At 43.1% G+C, this 13,885-nt stretch overlaps 1 protein-coding gene across 12 annotated transcripts in view; it reads right to left on the bottom strand.

Annotated features, from left to right (window-relative positions):
• dlg2 (discs, large homolog 2 (Drosophila)) overlaps window positions 1-13,885 on the bottom strand; it is a 1,642,261-nt gene that overhangs the window by 332,022 nt on the left and 1,296,354 nt on the right. For 11 of the 12 annotated variants that reach the window (XR_015079731.1, XM_085998865.1, XM_085998867.1 and 8 more), the window contains one exon: window positions 3,894-4,008. Coding sequence is in view for 11 of the 12 variants with exons in the window: in XM_085998865.1 (XP_085854991.1) it covers window positions 3,894-4,008 (115 nt within the window). In the remaining variant the exon portion in view is untranslated. Of the gene's footprint in view, window positions 1-3,893; window positions 4,009-5,317; window positions 5,952-13,885 lie in introns of those variants that run through there. The other variant, XM_085998875.1, reaches the window with a different exon arrangement.

Raw genomic sequence — 13,885 nt, 5'->3', positions numbered from 1 at the left:
CAGAGGCACTTTCTCTGGCGTCTACTACGTCCGCTGATGTCGCCAGAGCATTCCTCTCCTCGTGGGTCGCACGTTTCAGCGTTCCGGCGGACATTTCTTCAGACCGCGGTCCACAGTTCTCTTCCGAGCTCTGGAACGCTGTGGCCCAGGGTCTCGGCACCAAGCTCCACCGCACCATGGCCTATCACCCGCAAGCAAACGGTTTGTGCGAACGTTTCCACAGATCATTAAAGGCATCGCTGAGGGCCAGCCTCCAAGGTGCCGGATGGGTGGATAAGCTTCCGTGGGTCATGTTGGGTCTCCGCACGGCACCCAAAGAGGACCTGCAATCGTCTGCCGCGGAGCTCGTGTACGGCCAGCCACTCCGCGTACCGGGAGATTTCCTGCCGCTTCCAACTGAGCCGTGGTCCGCAGCCGAACAACTCAGCAGCCACCGGGAAACAGCCAGGGCTTTTGCGCCTATCCCAACTTCGCATCACGGCCTTCCATCTTCACACATACCAGCGGAGCTAAAGAATGCTGAATTTGTATTAATTCGTCATAATGCCCATAGGGATCCGCTCAAGGCCCCTTACACAGGCCCTTTTCACGTACTGGAGACAGGCGACAAGAGTTTCTCTGTAGACATCGGTGGTAAACCCGACTACATATCCATTGACTGTCTCAAACCGGCACACCTGGACATCGACCGGCCAGTAGAGACTGCGCAGCCACCACGACGTGGTCGACCTCCCGCTGCATCCACGCCAGACCGAAGGCTTCCATCCGGCAGCCCGCCCGCTGTTCAACAACGTCCACTCCAAGAATACAGGAGTCGCTCTGACAGGCTTGTCAGACCCCCTAGTCGATTGACTTTTACTGTTAAAGACAATTCTGGGGGGGCGCATGTGGTGGAGCCACCAGGGGGACTCTGATCTAATGTACATAATTATCTTTAACAAATTATTAGCTACAGAATGAATCTGTATCTTTGTTCATATCATTGCATGTAGATAGCGTGGTTCCTTTAAGAATGAGACCAAACGCGATGACATCATCACGTTGATCACGTGATCCTCCAGCAGCGGGAAAACGTGATGACGTCATGACGTCAGGCTGGGGAGCCGCCCTTGCCAGTCCTCGTGGAGCCAGCAAAGAGTACAGACCTGTAATGTAGTTCCCCTGTGTTTTCATTTTAAACTCTGTTGATTAGTATTAAACATCGTTTGTTTGATAGACTGACTCGACCTCAGTCCTTTAGTTAGGAATCTAGCCATTCCTACAGTAGCATCTTTAGATCGATAGCAGCCAGAGGCTGGAAGGAAAGTAGCTCTAGTTTATAATTTATTCCCTTTTGTTTCAAAATGATTTGTTTTATTTTTCCCCACTCTTGGCATTTTCCACTTGCTATTTCCTAATGAAGAAGGGAGACAAACAGTTTTCTTCCAGGCTTCTGCCAACATTCACTATCTAACTAGCTGTTCAAGGTACATTAGAATGGTGTGGGCTTATTCATTCTTTGACCTATCCTCTTTCCTTCAGGAGGAGTTACCTCTTACTTCTTAGCCCTTCCCTGATAATCTGACTAGGATGGGGAGCTGATGGCTCTATAATGTCTTCTTCTTCTTAGGCAGTCCCTCGGAACCGAGGATGACTTGCTTCCACATTAAAAGGAGTTCGCAGGTGACTGATTAGTCCAATGCGGGACCTACAGTCTCTGTCACAGATGGGGCAGACGGTGGTTGAAGGGGCGGGTGGGCCAGGTGCTTGGGTTAACGTGCACTCCTTGCGCTGCCTGCGCTTGGCTTCCGCTTGCTCCCGGCGAAGAGACTCGAGGTGTTCGGCGGCTTCCCAGGTGCTTCTCCTCCACTTTGTGCGGTCTTGGGCCAGGGATTTCCAGGTGTCGGTGGGGATGTTACACTTTTTCAAGGAGTCTTTGAAGGTGTCCTTGAAGCGTTTCCTCTGCCCACCTGGGGCTCGGGGCACTATATTAATCTATAGTGTAATGGATTGATGGTCCAAATTGCAATGCCACTAAACGCCTGGCTACTATTTTTGTGTGTACCACATTTAGGGGGAAAAATTCGGTATCGCCCCATTTGGGGCACCATTATCGGCCATGCGCAAAGTTTAGCGCCTGGCGCTAATTATCGCCTCTGACAGCAAACTTGGCTTTTATCGCCCCTGGAGGTGATTGGAGTGCTAAATCAGGCGCTTCACACCTGTCTTAAGGCGCAAAGGCCGAGGAGCGAGGCGCTACCTCAGACCGCTGGCGAAGCAAGGAAAGGCAAATTAAAATAAACCTGCAAAGTGCTACTCAGTACTCAAAACTCCTTCACAAAGCGTTGAATCTCTCCAGAAGTCTCTCTCTCTCTCTCTCTCTCTCAGAATGCATGGTGCAAAAATGTCACCGACAAAAAAAGGCAGGAAGCGGTCGCCTTTAAATAGCGCTCCCCTAGTCCCTTTCTGACAGCATAACGCTCCCCTCAACCTGTCATTGCTAGCGGCAGGCGGTAAGGCAGGGGGCGCCACTCAATATCCGGTCCGGAGCGATAACGGGGCGTTGCGCACTCAACTGACGTCACAATCTGCCGGCGCAGGAGATCGTGGTGGTAGTGTTTAGCGCCGCCGCAAAATGGCTAGTTAATTTCGCGAGCGGCGCAAACATCACTGCGCCCGGGCGCTAGTTTCTTTGCGCCCCATTAGCGCCCTTTTAAGGCACTAACGGGAGGCGCAAACAACTGAATTTTTCCCCCTTAAAGTCATGTTATAAAATGATTAACTGAAGCACACACAAAAGTAGAAGGCCAGATTGGGAAAACACCACCAGTGAAGAGACGAATAGACAGCCTGTAAATTGTTCTCCCTTCTGCAGTTTAGACAAAGATTTATTTTTCCCGAGGCACAGCTTTTGATATCAGGAGTACATAGCACATTCAAATCTGCCAGGAAGCGCAGGTTGACTATCCTTTAACAGATTTCACAGCCAACAGAGTGAAGTGAGTAACAACAAGATCTATGGCACCTCTCACATCACTACTCAGTGGTGGAGCTAATTATGGATAATCTGCATACATACAAATATTTCACTAAAAGTGACATTGCAAGTAAAGGGACTAAAATTCATCAATTCATTAACATTGTTTTTCAAGTGTGCAGTTGTTTACATCCTTGTCTAATGATATGAAGTAAAAAGCCTCATTGATGTGTTCTTTGGGCTTTCGGTGATGTTAAAGTTTTATCACCCACTAGTTGGAATCATGTTGGATCTAATAGTGAAGGTAAGAGTTTTCATTATTACTAATCATCCTCTGGTGAAAAGCCCCAGGTGCTGGTTCAAAGCTACCTACATAGCCCCATGTCACATAAAAGGACTATTATTTCATCAGCTACAACAGTATTCTAACATATGGTGTGTCATTCACTGATTAAGCATGACCCAAAAATCTTTTTAAAAAAAACTGTGGCCTAGAAATTGGATTGCTCTACGCCCATTTTACAGGCGTAAAATGGGTGCCCAAGTGTCTAACATGGCACGCCGCATGCGTGCGCTTATTCTGCGGTGGAAGTGCACCACCCGCCTTATTGGTAAAAGCTCCTCTGCCGTGCATGCCACGGTCAGTTTCTTCAGGCGCTTAGCAGCCAAACAGCAGACCTTGAGAGGGGCTGCTGGAAGGTAAATTTGAACTTATTTTTACTTATCTTATTGTGGAGCCGGGAGGAGCAGGCTCCTCATTACATTCATGATCTTCCTGTCCACCTCATTAGGTGCGTGCAGCTTGCTCTATGTTGACATTGCGCCCCTTTTTGGTTGCAATCCAATTTCTATGTAGGCCTATGTATCTATACACATTATACTTTATGTAACAGTATAATTACCAGTTAACTGAATAAGAGTAAATAAATGTACTTACCTTACATATAATGAGCGCTTCTGGTTGGTTCTTAGGGAGCCAGACCCAGAACTCATACTGTGATTCATCATCTGTTCCCGCAATTCATGAATTCTTGCCTCAAACCGGCTGTACTCTGAGTGGGGAGGGTGGAGAAGGGGAAGAGAAAAAGAGATAAAACATTTTAGCTTTCATTTTCCAACAATACATTCAATATTGGGCTAATCAAATGTGAAATAACAATAATTATTGGGATTTGCTCTACTTCTCCCCATCACCCCTCCCCCACCACACACATACACACCCACTGCCAGAAAACTCAAACCATAAAGATGGGAAAACTGCACTGTTCATAGGAATGAATGAAGTTCATTTTCTGGATGAAAAAATGCATTTTCAAAGAAATCTGTAAGGTCAAGCTTGTTTTATTCTGCTCTAAAGTCAACAGTTCCATACAGATCTACAACAGGCAGGTTACAGCTGCAAAGTTAATGACTTTAATGCTGTAATCAACTAGATGCATCCTTTTCACTGCATTACTGATTGCATTTAACAATGCATGTTAGCCTTCATCTCTAACATTGTCAGGTATTTCATATTAGAGTATTGCAGGTCTGGTGGAAGATGCATGTACACACAAACACACAAGAATTACACAAAAAATACTTGTGCAGTATGTACACTGCATAAAATCAAATGACTCAAACATGTTTACACGTGACATGTATGTTCTTGCTGACATTTATATTGGTATAATACTATACAAAAGCCATTTCTCTTATACTAATGAATAAAGTAGAAATTTTATCACAAAGAAATACTGATTTGTAGCCATTATATTTTAAAATATGTTTTGCATATTGTCAGAATGCAGGAAAGAAAAACAAGATGATTACAATCAGAACCCGATATATCTGCCCGATAGTTGTATCTATCAGTCTGCACGATACCTGCATTCTGCTCCAGAATGATTCAACATTACATTACAAATGAAAATTCTGTCTCCTTAACAACTGTGATAGCTTAATCATACAGCTCTTTGCACTCAAAGACCAAACAACATCCATCCCAGTATCTCAATTCAATGCTTGGTCTACCAAAGGGATTTTCAAAAGTCTAAAATTAAAAAAAAATTAACAATACATAGCCACTCATCAAGAAAAGAGTTAAGAAAACAGAAACAAACAAGAAAAACTCCTTCAAAGCACAAATACAGAATTATATTGCAAACCACGCATACATTTACCACAGCAGGATAACCTCGACAACCAACTGAGAGAAATCACCAGGGAAACCAAACACATTGAAATGGATGTCTATAAACCTCCATTCCAGTTAATTTCAGTAGAAACACTTTAAACTGACACCTGAAATCAGCATGCTGTTATTGTTCCATGGATATCTCTTTAAAAAATCATCAATTCCTCTCCTGAAAACAAGCCTACCTTCCCAATTATGTTTGAATCTTCCCAGTAATAACCAGGAGCTAGGGCTATCCTGTCACAGCAGCAGCAGCAGTACAGCTCAAGAAGGAATGACCCATTAAAAATGTGCAGTCAAACCCGGTGTCATTTGACCAAGTTGAAGCATCAGTGTTTTCTGTTATTTCAACTCGTCATCCTATCACTGCAGTCTGTGGTGGCACATGATGGAATGGTTTAATAGATCATAACATCAAACAACGAAAGCCTTTAAATGCTGACAGCAGCTTTTTACTGCAGTCGGTAATCATCATTAGACTTTATTTCTTATATCCCTTTCACCTGAGGGATAATAGTTTCATACGTTCATTTAGGCGACCAAAGCTATTAATTGTTTTCCACTAATGCTCAACTCTGATTCCCCCTCTACCCGATAGTTAGCATGCTCCATTTTAATTCATTTGTTTACAGGTTTCTAAGATTCTAAGATCAGAAGAAGGAATGAACAAGGATTTTTTGAACACAATTATTTGCACAAGGAAAACAAGCTGCATTTAAAACAACAATGGGCCTTATTTTATACTTTGTGTGTCAGGAATGAACTTGGCACTGACTGTATTGGGAATACACAATTTTGTTTATCATTTTAATGCTAAACGACTGAACAGGTGAATTTTATGCAAATTTAAAAAAATATCCCTGATCGCTTGCCACTCCTGCCAGCATAAATAGCTAAACGAAATTTCCTATTTTTGGTTTCATCCGGCACAAAATACAGATTCATTTTAAATAAGAAATGTCACAATTATCTAAAGGCAGTCTAGCGAAAATCAGATAAAATGAGTAAGTGTTTACTAAAAAGGAAATTATCCTCAGCGCCGAGGGAGAACACCATGCAGTTTTATGAAACAATTATGCATCATTTTTCCAACTCTATAGTTATATTTTAAAAAAAAGAAAAATAATTGTTATCCAATTATTCACCTACTATGCTATTCTTATTGTGTCAGCGTCTGTGAAGTAACAGTACATTGTAGGAATGCTGAGTTAAAGGAGGGTATTGCAATAATTTTAAGAACACAAAACAGGCGATGCACCATGCAGGCTAGGGAAGTCTCAGGATCAATCCCCAGTCTGTGCAGTCAGTTGATCTTAATAGCCAGGGTGGCAGTAGGGGCATTACAATTGATTACAGTGTCCTGGCATAGGAAAGAAAAAAATCAGTCAGGGTTCCCGCTCTTCATCATTATTATACAGTGACCCCTGCTGGAAAGTGTGCATGTGAGCAGGATTGGGTTAGGCTGTGATGTCCCCATCAAATACCCTGTTGACTTTCCGAACTCCCACATGGGTGAGGATCTAGAAAGCAGCCATCGCTTGGACAGTCTTACTCTTTCTCTCAAATAATTATTCAAGGTTTCTTGAACACATTTTTATTTGTGGGTATAATTTTCAAAAAAAAACTTGTTTAAGTTTATTTCTATATAAATGTTAATTCCTTGAAAAACACTTTCTGAAAATACTAATATAAATTAGGGGGATTTTGAAACATTTATATTTTATTTGAGTATTAAACTATTAATATACAGGACAATGCAAACAATTCAAGTATTTTAAAAGAATTCAGAAAAATAAAACTCAATTTTTTTTTATTGTACAGTGCCTTTAGAAATCTAAACACTTTTCTCAAATATTTATATTCAATCTCACACATACTACAATGTTTGTGTAATGCTAGATAAAGCCATCCATGTGAATATTGGAATCAACATCCATTCTAATTCTGCCTTCAGATGGTCACTGGTCATTAGTGGAGAACTTAATATTAGATTTTAAAGTATTTCACATTAAAAAGAAATATTTTTTCCCCTCACTGTGAAATTTAAGTGCAATCTCATATGACTTGCATCTGAGTGCAAGGTAGCTATTTTCACACCAGCACTAGATTTCATCATACTGCAGTAGTAGAGCTGCATGTAAAGGAGGAAGAAAGGTGGCTAATGCTCCTAGCCCCTCTTCCACAAGCAGGTTAGAAAACATTGAGGAGCAGTGACCATTCTATGCTCAACTTATCAATTAAAATTAATCTAAAACTGAATGTCTGTTGAACAGCCCACAATGGGTAAAAAGACCATACAACATAAACGATATTGAATATCCTGGTAAAATAAAATATATATAAATACTTTCCAGCTGCATGCTCTTCCTCCTCTCTGCATCCTCATGAGGGTCTATTTTAACCCTTCCCTCCTGATAGGAACAAGGCAGGTGAGTGGTTATAATCACTGCAAAGGGCTTACTGCTCCGTTCTTGTCGGGGACCATCAAAAACGTATTTTTTTTAGTTGGCCAAGGCGCCCGCCAGCGTCAGACGGTATATCATGAATATATGCGAATCAGGGTCCTATGATGCAATTAGGGCCCCAATGCCATTTTAACGTGAAATCAAGGAAGTATTGTCCAGTACCCAACCCGCCAGTAAAGCCTAGCAGGATTGGTCTCCCAGAGCTACTGAAGCAGTATTTAAAGGGACACTCACCTTCAGGTAATTGGATCACAGGATCTGTGTGCCATTTTGCGATTTGGATTGCCAGGAGAGTTTCCAGCTTCCAGATCGCTTATTCCTGATATTTATTTTGCCTTACTTACCCTCAGCAAGCTTTACCTGCTTATCATGGGTGCTATTGTTGCCAGTTTCATTTGAATTGAGGAACAGTTGGAGGAAGAGGGGCAGGAGCAGCAGCCCCAGCAGCCAGCAGATTAGGAAGGCTGCTCGTAGGAGGCCATACCCAACACACAGGGTGCACACGCCAAGAGTCACTTTTTTGGATTTATCTGAAGAGCAGTGCATAAGGAGGCTGTGCTTCTCCAAGACGTTTGTTGCAGACCTCTGCTGCCTCCTGCAACGGGTCCTGCTGCCTACTGAACTGGAGGCCGTGCTTTGCCAGTGGCTCTCAAAGTCACCACAACCTTTAACTCATAACCTCGGCCCCTATTACATTTTTATACATATTTTTTATCCACACCTTTATTTTGTGCCCTTCCCCCTTTTTTTCTCTCCCACTGGCAGCTGTCTCTCATTCTGCCAGCGCATTTCACCTCATCTAGAGCCGTCTTTTGTCTCTTTACTAGTCCTATCACCATCTCGTCTTGTTTTGAATACCTCTTAATGTCTCTTTACTTCTTTTTTGTTCTTTCATCCCCATTTCCCAGCCCCCAAACTGGCCTTTTAATCTGTTTCATTTCCTGTGTTTTTTCAGTCCTGACGAAGGGTTTCGACCTGAAACGTTGACTCTATTTTTCTCTCCACGGATGTTGCCTGGCCTGCTGAGTTTTTTCAGCATTTTCTGTTGTTACAACCTTTAACTTCTTTGCTACTGGCTCCTTCCAGTCTACTACAAGGGACATGTCTTATATCTCCCAGTCTGCAGTACACAGCAGCATTAAGCAGGTCACAGATGCCCAGTTTGTCAGGGCTACCCAGTACATCACCATTCTTATTCATAGAATCATAGAATGGTTACAGCACGGAAGGCCATTCGGCCCATCGAGCCCGTGCCAGCTCTCTGCAAGAGCATTTCAGCTAGTCCCACTCCCCCGCCCTTTCCCCGTAGCCCTACAAATTTCTTTCCTGCAGATACTTATCCAACTCCCTTTTGAAAGCCATGATTGAATCTGCCTCCACTGCCCATTCAGGCAGTGCATTCCAGATCTTAACCAGTCGCTGCATAAAAAAGTTTTTCTTACGTCGCCTTTGGTTCTTTTGCCAACCACCTTAAATCTGTGTCCTCTGGTTCTCAACCCTTCTGCCAATGGGAACAGTTTCCCTCTATCTATTCTGTCCAGACAACCTCATGATTTTGAACACCTCTATCAAATCTCCTCTCAATCTTCTCTGCTCCAAGGAGAACAACCCCAGCTTCTCCAGTCTATCAACGTAACTGACGTCCCTCATTCCTGGAATCATTTTCCTAAATCTTTTCTGCACCCTCTCTACATCCTTCCGAAAGTGTGGTGCCCAGAATTGGACACATACTCCAGTTGGGGCCGAACCAGTGTTTTATATAGGTTCATTATAATTTTCACACTTTTGTACTCTATACCTCTATTTATGAAGCCCAGGATCCCGTAAGCCTTTTTAACCGCTTTCTCAACCTGCCCTGCCACCTTCAATGATTTATGCACACATACCCCCAGGTCCCTCTGTTCATGCACCCCCTTCAGGATTGTACCATTTAGTTTATATGTCCTCTCCTCATTCTTTCTACCAAAATGTATCACTTCACACTTTTCTACGTTAAATTTAATCTGCCACGTGTCCGCCCATTTCACCAACCTGTCTATGTCTTCCTGAAGTCTATCACTCTCCTCCTCACTGTTCACTACACTTCCAAGTTTTGTGTCATCTGCAAATTTTGAAATTGTGCCCTGTACACCCATGTCCAAGTCATTAATATATATCAAGAAAAGCAGTGGTCCTAGAACCAACCCCTGGGGAACACCACAGAACTACCTTCCTACAGTCCGAATAATAACCGTTCAGCAACACTCCCTGTTTCCGATCACTTAGCCAATTCCCCCCGTATCCATGCTGCCACTGTCCCTTTTATTCCATGGGCTTCAAATTTGCTGGCAACCCTATTATGTGGCACCTTGTCGAATGCTTTTTGGAAATCCATGTACACTACGTCAACTGCATTACCCTCATCAACCCTCCCTGTTACCTCATCAAAAAACTCGATCAAGTTAGTTAAACACAATTTACCTTTAACAAATCCATGCTGGCTTTCCTTAATTAATCCACACTTTTCCAAGTGACTGTTAATTTTGTCCCTGATTACTGTTTCTAAAAGTTTCCCCACTACTGAAGTCAAACTGACTGGCCTGTAGTTGCTGGGTTTATCTTTACACCCTTTTTTGAACAATGGTGTAACATTTGCAATTCTCCAGTTCTCTGGCACCACCCCTGTATCGAAGGAGGAGTGGAATTTTATGGCCAGTATCTCCGCGATTTCCTCCCTCAATTCCCTCAGCATCCTAGGATGCATCCCATCCGCTCCTGGTGATTTATCTACTTTCCTATTAACCTCAACAGTCAAAACGAGAGAACACAGGGCTTTGTAGCAATTTCTGGCTTCCCTCATGTCCAAGGCATCATTGACTGCATCAGGACAGCAAAACAGCAGCCAGCATTATTTGTGAATAGGAAGAGCTACCAGTCTGTTAATGTCCTGCTAGTACCTGATTACAAAAACAGGATGTTGCAAGTTTGTGCAAGTTACCCAGGCAGCTGTCATGAGGCATTTATCCAGTGACACTGAAACGTTCCAATGGGGGCTAAGGGATAACCCCTACATACGTAGTTCATGACACACCTCCGCGCCCCCACCAGGCCTGAACAACACAGGTAGAATCAAAACCATGGGACCACGAGGATGATTACTGAGTACACCACAGGGCTGCTAAAGCAGAGGTTCAGGTGTCTGGACAGGTCTGGGGCTCCCTACAATATGTCCCACAAAGAGTCCCCGCATCATAGTGGTGTGTTGCATACTACACAACCTTGCCACATAGAGGTCTGCATTTGGCAGAGGAAAAGCGACAACAGCAGTCCTCATCGAACGAGGAACAGCAGGGGGAAGCAAGGAAGCAGCAGAAGGAGAGCCACCTCAAAGCATTGCAGTCAGAGATGTGAGGGATGAGTTAACTGCTCAGCGATTTTTGTGACCTGCTCTTTCCCCTGCCCTGAAAACTTATAGAAAGCCCCTCTGCATTAACAATCCTCGTTATATCCTTCACCAATCCCTTAATCATGCATTAAAGAATATTGAAACCATTTAGCCAACTTTTACATCAATGACATACTGACAATGCAGACTCAAAAGCTTCTATAAAACCACATTGCAGATCAAGTGCCAAATGTCATAAAAATGATGAAGTTAATTCACAGCACAATAATTGCCTTCCATTCATTTCTCACCCAAGTGTCAACCCATGGTGCTTTTTTATAAGAAGGTTTCCTAATTCTACTACTCCTACGTGGTGCTCCCCATTATATAAGAAAGGTGAGAGTGAGAGAAACTGGGAAATTATGGATCAGTTAGTCTAACATCTGTTGTGCGGAAGTTGTTGGAATCTATAATTAAGAACAGAATGAGTAAGCACTTAGAGAAATTTGAGCTTTTTAGAGAGAGTCAACATGGATTTGTAATGGGTAGGTCATGTATGATGAATCTAATTGAATTTTTTGAGGAAGTACCTAAAGTAGAAGACGGGAATGTCTATGGATGTAGTTCATATGGACTTCCAGAAGGCATTCGATAAGGTTTCACATAAGAGATTGTTAGCTAAAATTAAAGCTCATGGAAGTGAAGGTAAATTATTTACCTGGTTAGGAAATTGGTTAGGTGGTAGAAGAAAGAGACTAGAGATAATGGGTATGTGCTCGAATTGGAAGGAAGTGATTAGGGTGTCTCATAAGGATCTGTGCTGGGGTCTCAACTATTCACTATATTTATTAATGACTTAGATAACACAATAGAGAGCCATATATCCAAGTTTGCTAGTGACACAAAGATTGGTGGTAGAGTAAGTAGTGTAGACGGGAGCATAAAATTACAAAGACAGATTAAGTGAGTGGGCAAACTGCGGCAGATGAATTTCAACACAGGTAAGTGTGTGGTCATTCATTTTGGACCAAAAAAGGATAGATCTGAGTATTATTTAAATGGTGAATAGCTATGAACAGTGGCAGTCCAAAGAGATTTAGGGGTCTATGTACACAGATCACTAAAATGTAGTAGTGATGTATAAAAAATAATCAAAAGGGCTAATGAATGTTAGCCTTTATAATTAGAGAGCTAGAATATAAAGGGGAGGAAGCTTTGCTACAGCTATACAAAGCCCTGGTTAGACCACATCTGGAGTACTGCGTACAGTTCTGGGCACTGCACCGTAGAAAGGAGATATTGGTCTTGGAAGGAGTGCAGTGCAGATTCACCAGAATGTTACCAGGGCTCCAAGGGTTAAATTATGAGGGGCGATTATATAAACTAGGCTGGTATTCCCTGGAATATAGAAGGTTAAGGGGTGATTTGATTGAGGTTTTTAGGATTTTGAAAGGAATTAATAGAGTAGATAGAGAGAAACATTTTCCGCTGGTGGGGGGTCTAGGACAAGGGGACATAACCTTAAAATCAGAGCTAGGGCATTCAGGATAGAAGTTAGGAAACACTTCTTCACACAAAAGATGGTAGAAGTGTGGAACCTCTTCCCACAAAAAGCAGTAGATGCCAACTCAATTAATAATTTTAAATCTGAGATTGATAGACTTTTGCTAGCCAAGGGTATAAATGGATATGGAGCCAAGGCATGTTGATGGAGTTAAGATACAGATCAGCCATGATCTCACTAAATGGCAGAACAAGCTCGAGGGGCTGAATGGCCTACTCCTGTTGCTATGTTCCTAGTAGCCTCAGCAAATTTGATGGAAGGCTGCTGTTCCTCATGTTGGGACCCTTGAGATTCTTGTAGCCAGTAACTTCTGGGTTCTTGAGCCTGTGAAAGCCTGGCTGCAGATTCTTGCACCTCAGCTATTGCTGGGGAGAAAAGGCCCAACTGACTACAGGAAACTTTTTTTTATCCGGCACCGACGGGACCGACGTGGTGCCGGTTCATCAAAAATTCCGGATAACCGAAAGCTATAGTAAAAGATACAGAGAGCTGAGAGCTCCATATAAAGCAACAAACCCTGTTGCTTAGCAACAGGTTCAGAACAATGGCCACAAGTTCCAAGCATATCTGTAGCTTAGCAACAGCTGCAGCCACACCCTTGCACAGCAACAGATCGAGGAAGGCAAGTAGAATATGAAGTAAAACTTACCTGAACCTACTCCTGAATTTTGCCGGTTAACCGAGATTTCCGGTTATTTAGGTGCCGATAAATCGAAAGTTTCCTGTACTTGTCATCATGGCAGGTATTGGCTGAAGGGTGTGGCTGACATCCTGAGAGATGGCAACATGTAGTTGGACTGCCACTCCTGTGGAGCTCAGGCTTGGGCTCATCATTCTGAGGCGGGAGAGCAGACTGTAGAAGATGAGTGATATAGTATATGTGCTGAGAGCTGGAGAATGCAAGATGGAATGTGGATGGGAGAGGACGAATGCAAAGCCAAGTATGTGGAATGTGAAATGAGTAAGGAGTGTTTGGTGTGTAAGTGCTAGGATGTGAGAAGAGGATGCTGTTAGTGTGTGGTGTGAAGAGAGCAAAGGAAGAAGTGTGTTTCTTTGGAATGAGAAAGAGAGGTTTGCAGTCGGCCCTTGTGATTGTGTGCTGAAGGATGTGATGGACAAGAGAAAATTGATGAGAGTGGTGGGCGTGGAGTGAAAGGAATTTTGGCAGGTGTTGTTCAGAGAGATGGAGAGATCAAGAGTTGCACTCACCCTTGCTGCTCTTGTGAGATCATTGAACCTCGCTACACTCTCAATCTTGTCATGTTTCTTGGCCTTTCTACACCCATGTTCTCAATCACAGACAAGGCCATCTCCGACCACTTCCTTGTATCCCTCGCCAGCTATATTCCCCTACCCTCTT

The sequence above is a fragment of the Somniosus microcephalus genome, chromosome 10, assembly GCF_052327205.1.
Source record: "Somniosus microcephalus isolate GS21.2 chromosome 10, FLI_Smic_1.0, whole genome shotgun sequence".
Taxonomy (NCBI): Eukaryota; Metazoa; Chordata; class Chondrichthyes; order Squaliformes; family Somniosidae; genus Somniosus; species Somniosus microcephalus.
The sequence above is the reverse complement of the archived record's forward strand: the minus strand, read 5'-3'. Positions and strand labels throughout refer to the sequence as shown.